A 21,107-nucleotide genomic window follows, 5' to 3' on the forward strand; every position below is an offset into this window, starting at 1 on the left:
CGGATTGGCAGCGATGCAAACGATGACGGCAAAAATAACAACTAAGACTTGGCGAATCATTGTAGCAAGTTTGTTAGTTTACTAAACGTGTTAGAAGACTGATATAATTTACCGCAAATTGAATTCTTTTTATACATAAAATTAATCATTAAAGCATAAAAGCGTTTTGTAATATAAAGATGTGTGCAATATATGCATGTTTTTAATTAGACCGATTATTTAATGATGCAAAAAATATTTGATTTCTATGTTTACAATTGTGTAGCCAGGATATTGCATATGAAATTTTAATTTATTTGTAGATTTGTTATTAGAAATGACATTCTGAGTAAAAAATTATTTAAAATTCTTAATAATTAAGAACTATTATTTGTATTTTACTGATAGGCATTTTTTTATGCTCCAGTATTATAAAAGTTCTTTAATAATCAGGGTGTTATTTAAATACGTGGCCAAACTCTAGCAGGTGATTCTATGAATAATTTCAAGATGAAAAGTTCAGATACACATAGGTCTAGAAATGCTTCATTTTCAAGATACAGGGTTGGATTTTTTTTTAAAAATAGGTTTTTCCTAAATATCTTAGTATATGTAGGAAAATTTGTTAATAAGTTTTTACTCGATTTTGTTCAAATTTAACAGTGATATTAAGGGCAGCAAGAGGCTAATTTAGCTCCAATTATATTAAATTATTATGTCAAGTGGCGTCCCGGAAGACACCCTAACCAATATTTTTGATAAAAAAAAATATATGCCATAGACTTTTTTTCAATCTTTTTATTTGTTTTGAATTAAGCAGCTAAAAATTTAACTTTTTTGTTTCCTGAGTTTCTTACATATTATCTCTCTTCGTTTGCAAGATAAAACATTATTTGCTTTATACAGGGTGGCCTATCGAAAACGTACCGCAAGGCATTACAGGGTGAGAAAAGACTTTTCGACAAAATCCAAAAATACGTCAAGTATGTTTGTCAGGGGGACAACTTTTGACATATAAACCATTTCAAAAAACTGAACCCTCTAAGCGGGGGTGACATCCCCTAATTTTTTTCCACGACGAGTTGTTTATTGTACTTGGCTTTTGCAATAACAGGTAGCATATCCAAGATTTCTATCTTATAAATAACACCCTGTATATTAATATTAAGTACCTCTGAAGATTTCACATTTAAAATATACTTAATTTTTTTTTTAAATTGTTATAGCTGATAGGCAATTAATAGTAACGTTTTATCCAGTCAAGATTTCCTAAGCATTGACTAATACTTTACAAAAGTACTCACTCAATCGCAACTCACACCGACTAGATTATAATGCCAGATATCACTAATCCTATTTTTCTATAGAATTCCCGGTTTTTTCAATATATCATAAATATTAAGGTTTTCAAGAAAAATGTGAATGATGCGGATTTTAAATAAAATGGAATTAATTGGAAACAAGACAAAAATATTTCAAGTGTATTAGATCCATGGGACATATATATCTGCCGTCTAAAATATAAAAGATGTTAATTGACATTTTTGCCAAAATTGAGTTTTTCCCGTTATGGAATTCTACATGTCACAATTTTTTTCATTTTACAAGAACAAGTATTGTTTTTTTATATCGATGAGAGATTATATCAATGTTATCGAGATTGATTATATGATATTATCGAGATTATATCGATGCAAAGTTTACTGTGCATGAGAAAATCAATACAAAATGAAAGAGTAAAACTTGATTTTCTCGGATTTAATTTAAATACAGTTGGCCACTTTCAGGTAGATATATTGATTCAGAAGCTTATTGAAATCCTGATACGTACTTTTAAAAAAGAACAAAATTATCAGTCGGTTCATAAAAATATACAAGTTGTTCAATTGAAAAAAAGCAAACTTGGTTCTGTTATTTTATTGAACCATGGGCGTCTTTTTCAACAGATGTTGTCTATACAAAAAACCCTAAACAAATTAAAAAAGCAATCTATAGATAAAATCTATCTACACTATCGGACAAAAGTAGAGCAACACTTCCAGAAATATTTGAAAATACCGATTTTAAAATTATAAATGCATGATAATGTATACAAGTCCACTAAGTTTTAAAACTACAAAGTAGGTTTGATGCTATGATTATCAATGTCAAATCAAAAAACAAAAATTTTCGCAATCAAAACAAATGATTTTATTTTGACGTTTAAGTTTAAATGCTTCATAGTAACGCGTCAAAAGTAAAGGAACATTCAAAAAATTTATTCAAAATAAGGGTTTTAGCAAAAGTAAAGGGATAAAAGAATGATGTAAGGGATTTTTATGTTTTTTTGAACATTTCTATGTAAGACTGATCATGCCGAGAGGAATTCCAATTTCAAAAGACTTGAAGCAAAGAGTTGTGAATGGATTCATGGAAGGTAACAAGCAAGCCGATATTTGAAGACAGTTCGAGTTATCCCGGTACACTGTGTCCAAAATAATATCATCGTATAATGAGAGGGGACATTGACAATGACTGACAGACGCATCAAAAGGATTTCCTAAAATGATCCTTGGAAGTCCGCACCTCGAATTATTGCCCAAATTCCAGAAATTACGGTTGGTATACGAACAGTACAAAGAATGTTAGTAGACGCAAAGTTATTTAGTAGACGTCCAGCGAAAAAGCCGTAAGTTTCAATAAGAAATAGAGCAGCACGGTTGGCATTTAAACTGGACCGTCAATGACTGGAAAAAAGTTCTATTCAGTGATGAAACGCGCTACAAAATATTTAATTCTGATGGAATGAGGCGTGTGAGGCGACCAATCAATACAAGGTTTAATCCTAAATACGTAACACCTACAATTAAGCATGGTAAAGGTAGTGTATTTTTATGGGGTTGTTTTTCATTGAATGGAGTAGGCCCTATGCACTTTATTAATGATACGATGGACCGATTTGTTTATAGGAATATCATGTAGAATATTATGCTTCCTTATGCAGAATGGGAAATGCCATTGCGTTTTACTTTTCAACAGGACAAGGATCCAAAACATTCTTCACAAGTTGTTCAACAGTGGTTTCGGGAAATAATGTTCGTGTTTTACAGTGGCCAGCACAATCCCCAGATCTTAACCCCATTGAGAATCTTTGGGAAGAAGTAGAACGTTGTATTCGTACCCAAATGTTTCCAAATAAACAATCCTTAATAAATAAAATTAGTAAAGTTTGGACAAGTCTTCTCGAAAATGTCATTCAGAAGTTGATTGCTTCAATGCCGCGCCGTTGTCAGCAAGTAATTAATAATAATGGATATTCTATCAATTACTAATATATAACTTTCAATTGTTTTTGTTGTTAAATGTGTTAAATATTTTTTGTTGAACTAAAATAAAATACTGTTAAATACAATTTGTTGCTCTACTTTTGTCGCCCCCATTCTTATCAATTTTTATAATCATTAATATTTACCGTTCTTAAAATTATTAAAAGTACACCAAAATCTACTGAAATATTACTTTCAGTGTAAGGATAGTGTGACATTAAGCTTAGCGAAAAATCACAATCCAATAATTTTTTTTTATTCAAACATGAATAAAATTGATCTTTGTTGCTCTACTTTTGTCCGATAGTGTATATGTGTCTAATGTGTCCCATAAATGGTAAATAATTTAACAGCAAATTCCTTATAAAAAAGAAATGAGGTCGGGTTAAATTTTCCTAGTCATTTTCAATATTTTATAAATGTAAAAAATTATAACATTCATAAATTATTTAAATTGATTTATCACACTTTGAATAAATAATAAAATACAAAAGATAATAAAAAACATGAATATTTGCCAGTAAATAATCGACATGAGTTACTTATTTTATTGGGTATTACGTCACTTATCCCTTACAGTACCGAGATAAAAAAAATTGAGTTTGGGGTTTATATTTATTTTACGCTGATAAAGTTGGGTCAAAAGGTGCGGAAAATTATTTTAAAAAATATTCGAAAGGATTAAGGGAGGGATTTAGGGAGTACACAATTGTGTGTTTAGGGAGCCAACATTAGAAAAGCACAATTGTGAAACAAAATTTATTACTTTGTATGGAACGAAATAAAACAGTTTTTATCTTTGGTTAAACAAAGATTAGGCAGCGCATTCTGGACCGACTTTTGCACCCTTCTAACCTGCATTTAACTGGGTTCTTCATTTCTTCATTCTTTGGCCAGTGTTCAAAACCATCAAAGCGTTTGCACAGGGCAAATTGGAAGGCATTCCCCAAGATTAAGTCTAAATTCCAGAAGATCCATAATATCTTTGCTTCGAAGGTTTTGACTATAACAATCCCTTCGATACTCCATCCAGCTGTTTACTATAGCTAAGTCGAACAAATGTAGGATGGCTTTAAGAGTCCATTTCCGGGTTCGAAAGAAAGATCGACAGTATTCCATCATTGGGTCGCAAACATCTACACCACTCATGTTTTCGTTGTATGATTTAACAACAGCTGGGCATGCTATGCCTGCCGTTTTTTTCTGTTTTATTCCATCTTTGCACCTCAGTTTCCGGCTGTCTTCCAAAAGCTGTGGATATCATTAAAACAGATTTATTATCTTTCCACTTTGCATTGCAAAGTTTATTATCGGTTCTAACAACTTCTTCTGACTCTCCCCTATTCATTAAACTATCTTTTTTAAAATCAAACCTTTTCACTCTGTTGGACATAATTGTAGCAGTTGCATCTACATTCTAACTCGTCAATTTGTATTGTTCCAAAGCAATAGTTGAAAAGTATCTGTCAAAATAGAGGTAACTATTTTGAGGTAATGTTTCTGCTAGACGCAATATTATTGAGGGTCTCAAGCCTAAATCCCTATCCTTTAGTGGGGTAGTATTGCCCTGGTAGATTTCAAAATCCAATACCAGTCCGTCGGATGTCGTAAGAACGAAATTCTTCAGTCCCACTGGTCTTGGTTTATTTTTAACAAATTGTTGAAAAGGACGTCTTCCCAAAAAAGGAATCATTTGTTCGTCAATAGAAAAAGCTGTCTTTTCTTTTCTTTCAATGGCTTTACATCTATTGCGAACCAAATCAATTACCGGCTGTATTCTCCACAATCTATTCTTTTTTTGTTCCTCTTCTGATACGCTAAGATTGTCAACGACATGTAAATTTACACGTATCATGTAAAACCTTTGTCGGGTCATGACCCCATCAATTATTTTCCATTCCAATACATATGTATACTTGGAAGATGAATACATCCCATCAAAGCATTCATTCCGAAAAATTTCTTTATTTCTTGAGAGGTAAAGCTTTTGCATTTTGTTGCAAGAAATACTGGGAAGTGAAATTTGCGGCTGACTCAAAAAAATCATCATCCAAATATTTAGCAAAATATTCGTTTGGACTTTTTACGATGGATGGAGTATAGTCCTCTTTTACAGGAAAATCCTTGCTTTTAAAGTTTCCATGCTTCCACTGGAGAGTCTGGAAATGTATGAGAGGTAAATCATCTTCTGAATCTGAAGAGCTATCAGCTTCATTTGGTGCTACAATTGGGATCTTTTCGTGAATTTTAAACTCATCTTCTTCATCCTCGGATTCTAAATCCGACCCAACTTCGTCTAGAAGTTGAAACAATGCCTCCTCGTCAAAGATGGTCCAAATCAATAATTTCCTTACTTCTTTCTGTAACAAAGAATTAATTGTATCCAACTTAATTAAAACCAAACTACGTTAACTCCCGTAGCTCACAATTGTGATATACATAACAAAACCATTCTTGGAATCAACAATTTTAAAGATATTTTCAATCTTTAAAAACAATACACTTAATTGAAGTTTATCATACCTGTTTAATATTAAGCACTTTTTCCCCTAAATTCTATAAATAAATAATAACTTACCTGCACGAGCCATTGTTAAAAATAATCTGAAACTTTTCAGGTTATGACAAGAAAGTACTCCCGGCAAAATAAACGATTTGCACGTGCACACCTATAAAATGAACTATTCACAATCATGTCGTTCACAACATTTTTTGATCCTTACAACACTAGTAAATAAGGAAGTCACAATTGTGACATCGGGTAGCGTAAAGGTTATAGCAAAAATCAATTTAGAAATTTTTATCTCACACGTTCAAAAAATTTAAAAAAAAAACGAATTGAATTGAACGTATGAGATAAAAATTTCTAAATTGATTTTTGCTACAAGTGAAGTAATACCCAATAAAATAAGGAACTCATTATGAATTCGTCACAACAATACAGTCTGGACTTTATGCAGGCCAAGGTCTCCGGCTTCTATTTCATACGCAATAAGTAACAATAACTAAGAGAACTAACAATAAGAACACAATAAAGGGCAATAGATAACTGAATATGTGAGTTTAAATTTTTATAACCACTCATCCAAATAACTGACAGTGACAATGACATTTATCATAGTTCATTTTGTCAGGCACACCCTACTTGACAAATATTTTAACCTGAAGTAGCAAAATATATCGAAAAGGGTAAATCGTAGTGAGATTTTCAAGATCTGCCTTTTTTAGCAAAACTGTTTGCACAATGCATATTTGAAATAAAAGATTTAATTATGCCAAGCCTAAAAAAGTTACGGAGTTAAAAATTAAAATGCTACTAGTAGCGCCCTCTATTACATATTTTAAAAAAGGTTAATTGTAAGATTTGCCACATAAAAAAACATTGTTCAAATTTTATTAAAAACGAAGAATAACTTCCAAATTTGTAGCCAAAATTCAAAAAAAGTTACACTAGGATTATCACCCTGTATCTCGGTTGTCTTTGACATTCGGACTCAGAAAATTTAACTTAACCTTATTCTTTCTTACAAGGAATTTGTTGTTAAATTATTTACCATAATTTGTGGACACTCTGTAGATCAAATGAAGTAGCAAAACGTGACATTCATCCTGACTCAATCTCAGGCAAAAATTTCCGTTCATAAACACATTTCATGGTATTTTAAAGTTACTTAAGGTTAGAGTTTAATTTTATTGACCCACAAATACTATAAAACATAAAAAATTTAAATTTAATATGTAATACATATGCATTTGCATCAAAATATAGAAATCTATAACTTTTTAGATCATTGAACATATGGTTTAATTAAAAGCTTGCACATCCTTTTATTACAACACAGTAATGATATTAATATTAAATATTTGGTTACTAATTGGCTTTATTTTGTATAAAAAGCATTCAACTTTGGTCAAACAATATCAGTCTTCTAAATACGTTTAGTAAACTAATACAAACATTCCACAATGGTTCGTCAAATCTTAGTTGTACTTTTTGCTGTAATTGTTTGCATTGCAGCCAATCCCGGTTATTTACGTGAATCCTATTACTCTCAGCAGCCCATCATCACCAATAAAATAGTTCCAGTGTATTCCCAAAAGATTGTCCCTGTGGTAAGATATCAAGAACAATATTCCATTAAATCCGGATATGGAGGCAGCTACGGTGGCTATGGATACGGACATTAATAATTTGAAAAGTTATATTACTCTGGACTAATAAATATTTTGATGAAATATACGAAAAATATCTTATTACATTAAATTATGTTTTTTTTTTCTTGAATTTTTACACCAGGGTGAGTAAAGTATAAAATTTAATTGGAAAAAATTTATTCGGATAAATTTAATTAAATGTCCCTTAATTTATAGGATACTATTTTCTATATATTTAATTAAGTTCGCCACTTACATATTAAAAATGTAATAAAGGTAAAATCTTGATTGAAAAGATGTAAAACAAGGGTTATTGGGTAAATTTGATGCATGTTTCTCCTTATTGGTTTCTTCGGGGACCAAACAGAAGAAAGAAATGAAAAAGTATGGAAAACTTAATAAATATCTCACGTTATGAATAAGATACGTGATTTTCTAAACAGCACCTTTATCGCCACTTACAACCTTATTAAAAACGTAATAAAGGTAAAATGTACATTGAAAAAAAATCAATTAATCGATTTAATTATGGGGTAATAATCTTAACATATGTCTCTCGTCATTGTTTTGTTCGGAGTAATTTAAGAACAAGAAAAAAAGAAAGGAAATATTAGAGCATATTAGAGCAAGCAAGTAATGAATGCTGCTATATATTATAGCTCATGATATTATATCTTCTGATTAACTTCTAGTTTGCAATTTGAAATATTCAAATTGCTTTGAACTTAATATCGAAGGAAGAGTATTACTGTACAAAATGTACATCCACGTATCTAGTATGTAATTTGGTAGCATACTTCTTGCTAAGTCAATTGGATGTGAGGACAAATAAAACTTCCTTAGGAGAATGAAAAGTGCAAACTTATTATCCATAAACATTACATGTACAAACATAAAAACGAAGTGAAGCATAAAAAAGCAAGAAGCCTTACACATTTTTGTGTAAAAAAGACGATAATTTGGTAGCATATTTGGAGATTGGAGCACTATTGTCAAAAAGGTCAATGTAATAAGTGACTATAACAATACGGTTTAAAATATTTATATCCTCTTCCGTAGCATAAAGATTGTAATTTTCATGTAACTGTCCTCATTATTTCTATAATAGCCCGTCGTTAGTTAGGTCAATAGCTCGTAACTATGATGAAAATGTTGTATTTACCTATTGACTATAATGACTATATTGACTGTATTGACTATAGCAACAATAACTTAATAATATAATGTTCGTAGAAATGTCTAACAAATACTGAACACAATTTTGCTGCATTAAACGAAATACTACTTGAGTAGCTTTTCTCTTATTTAACCGACCTCGTATCGTCCTAAGAAGAGTCCAAATAATTAAACGATTTTATGAAGGCAATTCACCAGTACAATGTAGGGATTTGTTTTCAATTGAAAACAGTACTTACTTTCCTATTTTCATACTTTTTACATTTAGTATAAGAAATTTGACCAGATACATTTCTGTCTTTCGTACCCAGTTTTGTATATATTTATTTAGTACTTGTATTTTGATTTCTATATTTGTGTGTTTTGCTTTTTTTGTCTACAAAATTTTTTAAATTTTTTGACAATAAAGCATATTTCATTTGATTTAGAAAAAACCTGTGTGAATCTTTTGCGACCAAAGCAGGGCGTTTGATTGTATCAGTCATGATGCTTTATTGTACAAGATGGGATCATAAAATATAAGAGGTGTCGTCTTAATTTGATTCGCCTTTACTGATTACTGATCGTGAATTGAATTCTTCTTTTTTATAGACATGTCCGCGAAGGTTGAATCTCATTCATGTTCATATTCTACTAGTAAGATTGAAATTAGCTCTTCGAAAGGCTTAAGTATCTTTATTCTTAATATACAATCCCTAAGAAACAAGATGGATGAGCTTCATCTTTTGCTGGACACATGTAATTTTCCTGATATTGTACTTCTGACTGAGCACTGGTTGAGGCCTTGTGAATGTTTTTTAATATCTGATTATGTTCCTATATCAAATTTTTGTCGTCAACAATCTATACATGGAGGAACCATGATCTTGGCTAGGCAAACAATTGAAACGATTTTTTGGCATATTGATAAGTATGATAATCTTCTGTTAGAGAATGTTTTTAAATTCTCTCTTTCTTTTTGTAAGCGTTTTAATTTATATATTCTTTGCGTTTATAGGCCACCTACAGGAGATATTGCTATGTTTCTGGACAAACTTGAATCTCTTTTATCCCAGTTGTCCCTACACTCTAAGGTTATATTGGCTGGTGACTTTGATATCAACTACACTGATGAAACTTTGCCACGTATTTCTCTTTTAGGTATTTTAAATTCTTACGACTTGAAAATGCACGTTCTTTCTCCCACGCGAATAACTTCTTCATCTGCAACTACAATCGACTATTTCTGTACAAATTTTGATGACGTTTTATGCATAGTATTCCCATATGGGATTTCCGACCATGAAGCTATTCTTGCTAAAATGCCATATAATACTGTATTATCTTCATCTCATTATATGGAAAGAATTTTCAGCAGGAGAAATTTCAATGCTTTTTCTGCTGCTACAGCTTCGGTAAATTGGAATGCACTTGAAACGGCTTCTGACCCACTTACTTTATTTTTTCAAGTTCTGTGTGATAAGATCAATCAGTGCTTTCCTAAAATGAGGCTTAAAACTAAGAAACGAAAACCATGGGTTACAAGAAGCCCTAGAATTTCAGCTAAAAACCTCCGTTTTTTGACTAAATTGTGCAAATATATCACAAATGAAAATATCCTTGTATATCATCAGAAATACCGTAGTCTGTACAGAAAGACAATTAAAGCAGCAAAATCTAATTATTATAGGGATCGCTTAAATATGTCATGAAATAGACAAAGAGAGTGTTGGTCAATTATTAACGATTTTAGAAATTGCCATAGAAAAGTATCTGAACCGGAGTTAAGACCTGACATTTTAAACGACTATTATTGTGATATACCTAATATCTTGCTCAAGGGCATTCGTAGTAACATTGATCCTTTACACTATCTTCAACAAGTGTCGGTTGAGCATTCATTTTTCTTTCATCCTGTCGAACTTACCGAAGTAAAAAATGAAATCAAACGCCTAAAAAACCATAAATCATCTGAAGCTGATGGGATATCTTCGAGGTTGTTACTCTTTTTGCCTGATTCAGTCTTAAATGCTTTAGTTTCTGCCATAAACAATTCTTTACATATTGGCATTTTTCCTTCATGTTTAAAAGAGGCAGTGGTTATCCCTCTTCATAAGGATGGAGATTTGGATCAGCCTTGTAATTTCCGTCCCATTTCTATTTTGTCTACCCTCTCTAAGATAGTTGAAAAACTTGCAAAAAGCAGAATTTTGTCCTTTTTACATCATAATGGCATTTTGTCTGCAAATCAGTTTGGATTTCAAGCCGGTAAAGGGACTCATGATGCTGTTTTTAGTTTTTTGGAGAGCGTCTATGTGTCCTTGAATTCTGGAGAGTCATGGGCGGCAGTGTTTTGTGATCTATCCAAAGCATTTAACTGTGTGGATCATAAAATACTGTTATCTAAGCTCGATAAATATGGTTTTAGGGGCGTAGCGTTGCGATGGCTTGAGTCCTACCTATCAAATCGTACTCAGAAGGTTACAGTGTCTGGGCGTTTGTCTGCTTCTAGATCCCTGAAATGCGGCGTTTTCCAGGGTTCAGTGTTGGGACCATTGTTATTTTTACTATATGTGGATGACTTGAGTTCATTGAAACTGCAGGGCAAGGTGGTTCAGTTTGCCGATGATACCACATAAAATTCTGATTATATTATGACTTGTATCCTTGAAGACCTTCAGATTTTATCAGGGTGGTGTGCTTCCAACAGGCTCGTGTTTAATGTAAGAAAGACGTTTATTATGGGGTTTAAGTGCGATGTTCAGGATCTGATGTTTGACGAAAGTTCCCTCTTGCAGAATAAAGAGTGCTGCAAGTTCCTAGGAATTACCATTGATGGTCGCCTTTGGTTTGAAGATCATATTTTACATTTAGCTGGGAAATTGTCTTCTGGATGTTTTGCAGTAAGAATGGCAAAACAAGAGCTGGGAGGGGTGGTTGCACGTTCAGTGTACTTTTCACTTATTGAATCTCATATTCGGTATACCTTGCCTTTTTGGGGTTTAACCAATAAGGATCTACTTAACATTGTCTTTGTTATTCAAAAAAAAAGTAGTTAGATACCTGTGTTCTGCTAAGTTAAGAGATTCTTGCAAACCCCTCTTTATTTCTGAAAAAATCCGAACTCGTTTTTCACTCTTTATCTTAGAAACAGCTGCTCTTATTCCTACGTCTTCCCTTACCAAAAACTCATTAATTTACATAAGTAAAAAAAAATACAATCATGTTCCTCTATGTGTTAGACATATATCGGATGTTAAGAAATTTAAAAGAGAATTAAAGACGCTTTTATTGGCTAAGGCATATTATAACCTGGATGACTTTTTTAATGATAGGTTGATCTTGGACATGTTGGAAAGTTTTTTTTCTCTAGTTTTATCAACAAGTTGATTGTTTTATTTAGTTATCTTTAATTCAAGTATGTTCAAAAAGTTTTGTCTTCTTGTGTTTAATTTTGTTCATTGTTTTGTCAATTTTTGAAATTGTATTTTTGTTTTGTTTTCTTAGCTTGTAGGATGCTTGTACACAAGATTATTCTTACGTAATATAGCACATTTTCTTTCTTTCTCTTTCTCTAGCATTTCGGACACAATACGTGGAAATAAATAATAAATTAGTGTAGGATAGTATTTTTTTTTATAATTAAAATAACATAATCAGTTAGTGTAAGCTTTTCTTTATCTTTATATTCTAAAAGTATTTTTTCTTTCAAAATGATGATGTGATATATAATTTGCGCTCGTTAAAACAATATTTAAGGTTCTCAGAAAATTGATACTGCCGAACCGAATCTGTGGAAACTGCTGACTTAAAAACCCGTTTGATTTCTGTTAACGGTACGACGGCGATTAAAGGGGAATAATAAAGAAGCTGACTCAGTACTTAATATGTATTAAAAAATGAGGACACGAAAAACAGGCAGTCAGTCGAAGTCTTTGAAGAGTAAAAGTCGATCTAATCTGCCGGTTTAAGACGTAAAGTCGCGGGATCACCAAAAAAGACGGTTTTGGTGCCGTGCAAGAGCTTTATAATTATAACGGGAGAAGACGGCTCCCGGTTTTATAATTTTTAGTATTTTAGAGACGAATTAAGACGTAACTAAGACGGATTTTTAAATAAATCGAAGACGTAAATATAATAAGACGCTGTCGTGTAGTGTGAAGTTAATTAAGCGGGTTTTATGTAAAACAAGTTTTATCATCACACTTTATTATTCATGTTATTAACTCTACTTGATTCACTTATTTATTAAACTCTTTCTTTTGTTGTTCTGCGATCCAGACTTTTATTTCCTAAAACAACCCAATAATATCTCTAGCGATAAAGAAAAAACCTACATTAGGTTCATATTCTTTAAACAATATTCACACTGACTTGGGAGTACCTGAAGGTTTGGTGCTCGAGCCTGCATTATTTCTTGCCTTCATTACCTTCAGATTTACTGTATACTCACTAATATGCATATTACTGCGGGAAAAGCATTGAGTGGGATAAGCAATTGGTTTACTCTAAATAAACATTTTTTTCATACTAATAAAACAAATATATATTTTTCTGCACCCATCGGGGTCAGTTAAATCTTGATCCTGACATGCAATTTAGAAATATTTGTAGTTTCTTGCAACGTCAATAAACAATAAAGTTTCTTGGCTTGAAATTAGATGACACTCTTTCATGGGAGGCACATTGCAATGACGTGTCATTAAAATTAGGTAGCTTTTATTATGCCATAAGAAATGTTAGGTCCTTAATGGATAAAAACTAGTTGGTTTGTCTATACTATGCTATAATCCACTTTAGGATTCTGTATGGGATCCAGGTCTGGGATTTTTCGGCGTATGCGTGTCGTGTATTTATCAATCAAAAACAAGTTATTAGATGTATGGCGGGAGTATCCCCTAAAACTTTTTGCAGATCGATTTTTAGTCACTATGATTTTACTACTACTACTACTATACTATTAAGACTTACCTTTCGGAGTGATAACTAGCTGTAACTGTAACTGTATTTATTTCTGTTACTGTTTTATAGTACAGTCAATCTGTAATTAAAAAAGGCCAGAACTTTTAAAAACTATCCAAGTCGCTAATTTTTTGAGGGTCCGATTCCCGAAGAAAAGTTTAAGTCCTCGGAATTGAGAGTCAACCCCCCCCCCCCCTTTTTTGAGAAACTCAAAAAGTTTTTCAAATCGATTTTGCGGCTAAACAGTGAGTCATGCAGAAAAACTTATTGAACAGAAAATGTATTCAATTCATCTCATAGGCCCAAAGCTGTAGAACCAAAATTCGAAAAGTTAGAGAGCGCCAAAGTCACCAAAAATTACTTTTTTAATTTTTTCACTGAGAAACAATTTTTTTTTACCATCGCAAGGATTGCAAAAATGTAGAGGACAAAAATACCTACAAAATGCATGTCTTACTTTTTTTTTCGATTTACCGTTTTTGAGATATAATGCATTTAATACCGAAATGTTTACTTTCGTGTATGTAGCCTGCCTCAGATGTTTGGCGAAAGCTGTTTTTCGTCGCCTAACGTTTGCGCATCATGAAATTAAAGTAGAACCTGAACAAAATTTCTTTTACCCTTCTTGACAAATTGAAAAAAGCCATGCAGATGGCGCTGTAAGTCCACGAAAATGAAATTTGCATAGATTAAATGTTCTTTAACTTGCACAAAATGAATAATTGAAGTCATTTAGTAGAAAGGGATAAGAGAAATTGGTACATGGTTTACGGAGCATCAATTACAACAAAAGCAGAGGGCGTTGCAGTTGTGAAAGTGACGTGCCTCAATAATTATGGTTGCGTAATGCATGTAATGATAATTGATTACTGAATAATTGCATAGTACATGTTGATAGCATTACTTTTGCAAAATTCCATTCCCCACTTTTTTACTGCTATTAACATATTACTATATATTTATTTGAACACTTACCTGAATGTGAATATTTATCTTAAAACATCGTTTATGGTCGCCTGCGACCACTCGACACGACATTTCGTCCACGCATTGAATTTTTAAATTTTAAAGCATAACGAGAATCCAGTGGGACAAGGTAGTTTACGAAAAATTTATTATACAATAAATAGTTCGAAAGCATACAAAATTTGTTTCAATTTTTTTTCGGTCTTCCTCTTCTTTTTGATTTCTTTTTGGTGGTTCTTCAACTTCATCTAATTCTAAAGAGCAGTTGGAAGATGTATCCGACATTGATGTTCCTTCTTCGTCCATTGCATTTCGGTTCTCTGAGGGGCTTGGGTATTTTGGCAATTTGAAAACTTGTGAAGGTAAATCATCAACGTCATTCTCTTCCAAATATATTGAGGCAACGTTGCTGCAGTTTTCTCCTGCACAGTACTTACAAGCAACAGAGCATATAAGACCTGCTTTGCGACATGCGCAGGCTGCCCCGCAGTCATTCGTCTTGCATCCACAAGAAATTGCTTTCAGTATCGATTCTGGCGCTGGATCTTTCGAATTCGCTGCCGGTTTCAGTCCTTGATTTGTCTTCTCCCACCCCCATTCCAGTGGATCCATATGTGGCCCAACCACGACTGCACCTGTAAGTAGGCTCTGCGACTGTGGAGCTTTGCCGCTTCAACGGATGGTGGTAGCGCACATAGATTTACCTTGCTCTTAGTTTTTGCCTGCACAAATTTCTTGTAGCGTAACTCTGACAGCTTACCTTTTTGAGTATTCCCAAGATACAGACCCACAAAAATTATTTGTCCTACATTTTCTATGTCTTTCGGATGAACTTTTCGTTTCTTAGAAATTTCTCCATGTTCTCGCACTTCATCATTACTCTTAAGTAAATTCACGAGTTTCGCTTTTCCGATCGTGAATGGAGCTAACGTAGTATCGCATCTACTGAATGCATGAGCTAAAAGCACGTGTGGCCTAGCCGCGTTGTACTTGAAACCGCTGGGTCCATACAACCGCTCCGGGACTTTTCCTTTACTAGGCTTCAACAAAAAAGTTTGTTGGTCGACTGTAGCGTTAGCAGTGAGCAAAACCAGCAAGTCAATGTCCTCGCCAATGATAATTGCGCACTCATGCGTAGCAGAATGATCAAGAGCGCTTTGAACAATCGAACAGTCCGCATCCTCTAAAGCCTGCATTGATTCGAACCCTGATTCATTTAGTTTATTCAATAACATGAGAATAAACCGGTCCTTGTTTCGGTCGTTTGACAGAAAGGTTTCTTGTGACACTGATATCTTAGTGCTTTCATGAAAATCAATTTTGGTTGCGATGTGCTTAGTAGAACGACGTTGTCTTTCGTATGATTTCAGGCTGAAGTCTTCACTACCTTGCGGATATCCATCAAAGACGATTGAATTTCTGTGCTGAGGGTATTTCTTGATAACGTACCTCACGTACTTCTCGCAGATAGCTGCCACGGTTTGGTTTGTATCCCACTTAACCTTATCCAGAAGAAATCCCCCATCGATAGCATAGAATGAATTTGTTTTCTCCTGTATCAGTTGTTTTTCCATTGGTTCGAAACAAAGGTACATAGACGATTTGACACCTTTCAGCATTCCAACTTTGTCGAAAAGCGACATAGGGTATGGAGCGAGTTCGTACTGGAGATACATTTCCAATTTCTCTCTATCCGGTTGTGTAATCAACATTCTCGAGAAAAGAGTGAGTTGATCGATCATCATGACTCTGTCCTTCGTTCTGATAGATGAAAACATGTTGGATATTGGCTTAACGGCATTGTTTCGTTTGAAATTCAAGGAACCAAAGCTGTCCATGTTTGCGTTTCCAACCATGCTTTTCAACATTGCGTAACCCCTCTCATGAACTCGGTAACAGTAAAAAAAGTAAGACATGCATTTTGTAGGTATTTTTGTCCTCTACATTTTTGCAATCCTTGCGATAGTAAAAAAAAAATAGTTTCTCAGTGAAAAAATGAAAAAAGTCATTTTTGGTGACTTTGGCGCCCTCTAACTTTTCAAATTTTGGTTCTACAGCTTCGGGCCCATGTGATGAATTGTAGAGCACAAAAAACTCTACATTTTATGTTCAATAAGTTTTTCTGTATGACTCGCTGTTTAGCTGGAAAATGGATTTGAAAAACTTTTTGAGTTTCCCAAAAAAGGGGGGGGGGTGAGACTCTCAATTCCGAGGACTTAAGCTTCTCTTCGGAAATAGAATCGACCCTCAAAAAATTAGCGACTTGGATAGTTTAAAAAAAAAAAATTACAGATTGACTGTGCTATTATAAGCTTAATCATATTTTGAGTGTGTAGGTTAGGTTAGGTGATGATTTAGGTAGTGTAGATTTAGGTATATAATGTCAATTTTGGATAATAAAAATTTGAATTTGAAACAATTTTAAATGTGATTTCGAATTTTGAGAAATCCTTGTATTTTCATAATAGACATAAATGCCACATTAAAGTGCTAGAGCCTTCTGTCAAAACGATTGGAAGAAATAGTTTGTTGTGCCCTAGAAGACGATCAAGTAAAAGTGTTGGAGATGAACTGGGTATGAACCATAAAACTGTTGCCACTATTTAAAAAAAAAATGAGTACAACTGTTTCAAATAGTTCAAAACTCAAAAAGGAGATATTTTCCAAAGCTCAGTGGCGCAAAAAATTCTCTGAAACCATGGCGGAAAAAGCAGATGAAAACTTAATTTTTTTCGCGAAATATTCTATTTTCATATGATATTTTTTCTCATTACATAGGAAACACAATGCTTTCATTATTCGATATTAGTCTCTGGATAATTGGATATTATTTAGACTGGTATTTTAAGGAACATAGGGTCAATCATAGGGTCGGTCATTTTTATAATGGTAAATTAATTTTTAACAAATACTTTTCCTACACGTTTTATAGGTGGGTCTGACGATATTAGATGGCCTTTTGAACATATTTTAATAGGAATCTACATTTACAATCACGAACTTACTAGGCCAAAAATGTAGACGAGTTGCGAGAGAAAATTGTTGAATGTATCAATTCCATCTCATCAGAAACTCTTTTGGAAGTACAAAATGGCTTTTAGGTATGTTTATGTTATTATTTAGCCAAACAAGGAGCTCTGTTAATTTGATTTGTTGATAAATTAGTTGATAAATTGGTCTCTCTTTCATTTAACAAATACATTTTTGTTAAGTTTGTATAGTGTTTTAATTTTTCTACATTTATTAGAGTTTGTATTTTATTTTTTTATAATAACGCTTTCATTTTGATTAATAACATTTTGGGATTACTATTCTATATGGGCTGTAATGCATCAGGAAAATATTTTAGAAATACCTGAACGTTCGCGAAATTTTATTAGAAGTAAAACAGTTAACGCTCTTAAGTCATATGGTTAAAAACATCGTACTGAAGATCAACGACGTAGCAAACGAGTATAAGCAGACCGTACGATATGCGCGTTGGCATATTTCGCCTTTAAGTACCTCTCTTTATCTAGTAATTGATTCCCCAACCTGTATATAAGACCCAATAGCTACTTACATCTTGAATATTAAGGCCCACTGCGTAACTCAAATAACTTGGTAGTTCAACATACAAAAAAGTACTAGTCCATGATTCTCCAATAGCTGCTATAATTATCGCCCAATAAGGGGTTGATTTTACAATGGCCATCCATGGAATTGATATTTTATCGCTCTAAAAGTAAACGTGATAATATAATTTTAGGAATTTAACGAAATAAAATAGAGGTATAATCTTATTAAAAGAAAAAAATACATTTACTGGTATAAAATTGTGCCACTAAGAATATGGTTATATTAGATCTTTAATAACCTTTTTGTCAGTTTATTGTTTCTTTGGGAAACTCATTTTTGCAATACATTCAAAGCGCCCTATAGAAAATTAACTAGTTGGCTGAATTTGAAAACTGTTTATTGTTATCTTTAATGTATTCTTAACATTTTATTTTATTTCATTTTATTATCCAGTTTTTCAATTTCGTATTTATTGAGATTTTTAAATAATTAAATAGTGAAATTTTTTATTTTTTGGGTTGTGCCCTTTAAAGCTTAAAACTGGAATACATTCATATTTTGGTAATTAATTTCATAATATGTTAAAAAAATTATAAAACATGAGATTTTAGCCAATGTATTTACCAAATGATCATCTTGTTGTCCCAAAGAATGCTCAATATATTTCCTTTCTTCATTGGATATTCTTGGATGAGAAGCAGGGGTTTCCGCACTAAACATATACCAAAATACACACCAGATAACACCCAGTATACCAAATAGATAAAAGGCTGCTGGCCAACCGTACCAAGAAGCTGAGATATATCCTGTTATAATCATAGATGTAACTATTCCTAGATATACTCCTAAAAAGCAATTTACCTCATGAGAATTGACTACATTCTAAAGATCGAGTGATTTCGTACCTGAAAATACAATTGAGTTAATATAAGATAATTCTTGTGGCGGTAACCATCTTCCCAATACTCCATTGAGGCAGGACAATAAAAATCCTTGAAATAACCCTTGAATTATTCGTAGGGTCATTACACCATTTGCGCCAAGGTATTGAGCAGATACAGGAATCTACAAGTAAATAATAATTAATTTTATTTTTTCCTTAAAAGTATTTATTATTGATATGATTTGAACTACATATCATGACGTATCAGTTAATGTTTAATACTATAAGTTTTTTTTTAATTAAATTAAAATCTGATTTTATTATTTTTAGAGCCTATGGAACTGTGATACATTAAAAAATTCAATTATTAAATGAATAAAGGCTTATTAAATTTTATTAGCAATTGGAAAAAAATTAGGCATGCTTTAAATATCTTTAATTTTTAAACATTTTTTAAATCGTTAAAACATGTGTTTTTATATCAAGTTTTGTAACGTGTTTGCCAAATTTGGTTCCGGTTTATTAGTTATTTTGTAAAATCTAAAGGTCCGTAAAATTATTTTTTAAATAATCTATGCTCTGTTATAAGTATACAGTGTGGTGACTTTAATTGGAATAAATTCAGTTAAAACTAATCAAAATTTATCTCGCAAAATTCCTGAGACCCGTCGATTTTTGTTTATTTTTTTTCACATTTCAAGATAGTTTTTGTATTTTTTCACCTACAGGGGGGATCCAAATTAACCTCAACTTTTTTTTTTAAATGGAAAGCCACTTTTTTTAAACTCTCATTGAAAAGAGCTCTTTTTCTTGATTAAATTGCCCTATTTACTTTTGTGATTATCTAAAGGAGAAATACGAAAAAAAAACCATTAAATTATTAAAAGTTGCGTTTAATGTATAAGATGTTCAAAATGAGCACCATTTACTTGTTGGCAAAGCCCAAGACGATAATAAAATTCATTTCTGACATTTTCTAACACTTCTGGAGATATTAGTCGGATTTCTTGCCTAATACGTTCTTTGAGTTCGTCTAGGTTTCCTGGTTTGCTCATATAAATTTGACTTTTCAAATGTCCCCACAGAAAAAAATCAAGTGGGGTGAGATCGGGAGAACGTGCCGGCCACTCGATTGCACCCCTTCTACTAATCCATCTGTTTGGAAAATTGTCGGGTATAATGTGGGGGAGCACCATCTTGTTGTATCCAGATTCTTTAATCATACAAATCTGGATCGAACTGACTCAGATATAAGGCACGTAAGACTAGAACTAGTTCATGTTCAAGAAATTCTAGATATCTTTCCCCAGTTAAAGTATCATTGAAGAATATGGGCCCTATAACTTGCCCGCCAATTATGCCAGCCCAAACATTAGTTTTCTGGGGATATTGTGTATTAGTTTCCCTTACCCAGTGTGGGTTCTCGTCAGACCAGTAGCGACAGTTCTGCTTATTAACATGGGCATTTAGGGTGAATGTAGCCTCATCAGAAAAAAGGATCCACTCCGAAGATATGCGATTTTCGTCAATGGCGTTCATCATTAATTCACAGAACTGAACTCTGCGATCTGGATCGTCTTCTAATAACTCTATAAGGTCGTTTGTTTGCACTTTTTAAAATTTTTAGCATAGATTTATGATGAATAGAGCTTTTGCGAGCTACTCTTCTGGCTGCAGTTACCGGATTTTCTTCCATCGCTAACAATACATTTAATTGGATGTTTTCATCGATTTTAGAAGACATTTGTCTTGAAACATCCCAGACGTGCCAAACTTCTCGAAATCTGCTTTCGATTTTACTAACCGTACCTTGGTTAATAGGTGGCAAATCTGGATATTTCTGCCTGAATAAGTGGACAACCTCTAGCTGAGTACGACTTCTGTCCCCATAATCAATCATCATTAAGATTTTAATCTTGTGGGATTCTGATAAGTAAGGCATTTTTTCAATAAAAGTTAACTTATTTAACAACTGGTTGAAATTCACTTTAACAGTGACACTACAACAATGTCAGGAAATGTCTCGATACCAATAAAATAAACAAACACGCCAAAAATTTACCAACAAAAAATATTTCGAGGCTTTTAATAATTTAATGGTTTTTATTTTTTTTTTCGTATTTCTCCTTTAGATAATCACGAAA

General features: G+C 32.8%; 2 protein-coding genes across 5 annotated transcripts in view; one reads left to right on the forward strand and one right to left on the reverse strand.

Moving 5' to 3' along the window:
- The window catches only part of LOC126737949 (uncharacterized), a 541,322-nt gene that overhangs the window by 213,968 nt on the left and 306,247 nt on the right, over positions 1–21,107 (forward strand). The window lies entirely within an intron of this gene.
- The window catches only part of LOC126737978 (vesicular glutamate transporter 2-like), a 63,078-nt gene that overhangs the window by 16,045 nt on the left and 25,926 nt on the right, over positions 1–21,107 (reverse strand). For all 3 annotated transcript variants that reach the window (XM_050443122.1, XM_050443132.1, XM_050443142.1), the window contains exons 4-6: positions 18,986–19,145; positions 18,705–18,925; positions 18,085–18,240 (exon numbers count right to left, since the gene is read on the reverse strand). In XM_050443122.1, the coding sequence (XP_050299079.1) occupies positions 18,085–18,240; positions 18,705–18,925; positions 18,986–19,145 (537 nt within the window). The remainder of the gene's footprint in view (positions 1–18,084; positions 18,241–18,704; positions 18,926–18,985; positions 19,146–21,107) is intronic.

The sequence above is a fragment of the Anthonomus grandis genome, chromosome 1, assembly GCF_022605725.1.
Source record: "Anthonomus grandis grandis chromosome 1, icAntGran1.3, whole genome shotgun sequence".
Lineage (NCBI taxonomy): Eukaryota > Metazoa > Arthropoda > Insecta > Coleoptera > Curculionidae > Anthonomus > Anthonomus grandis.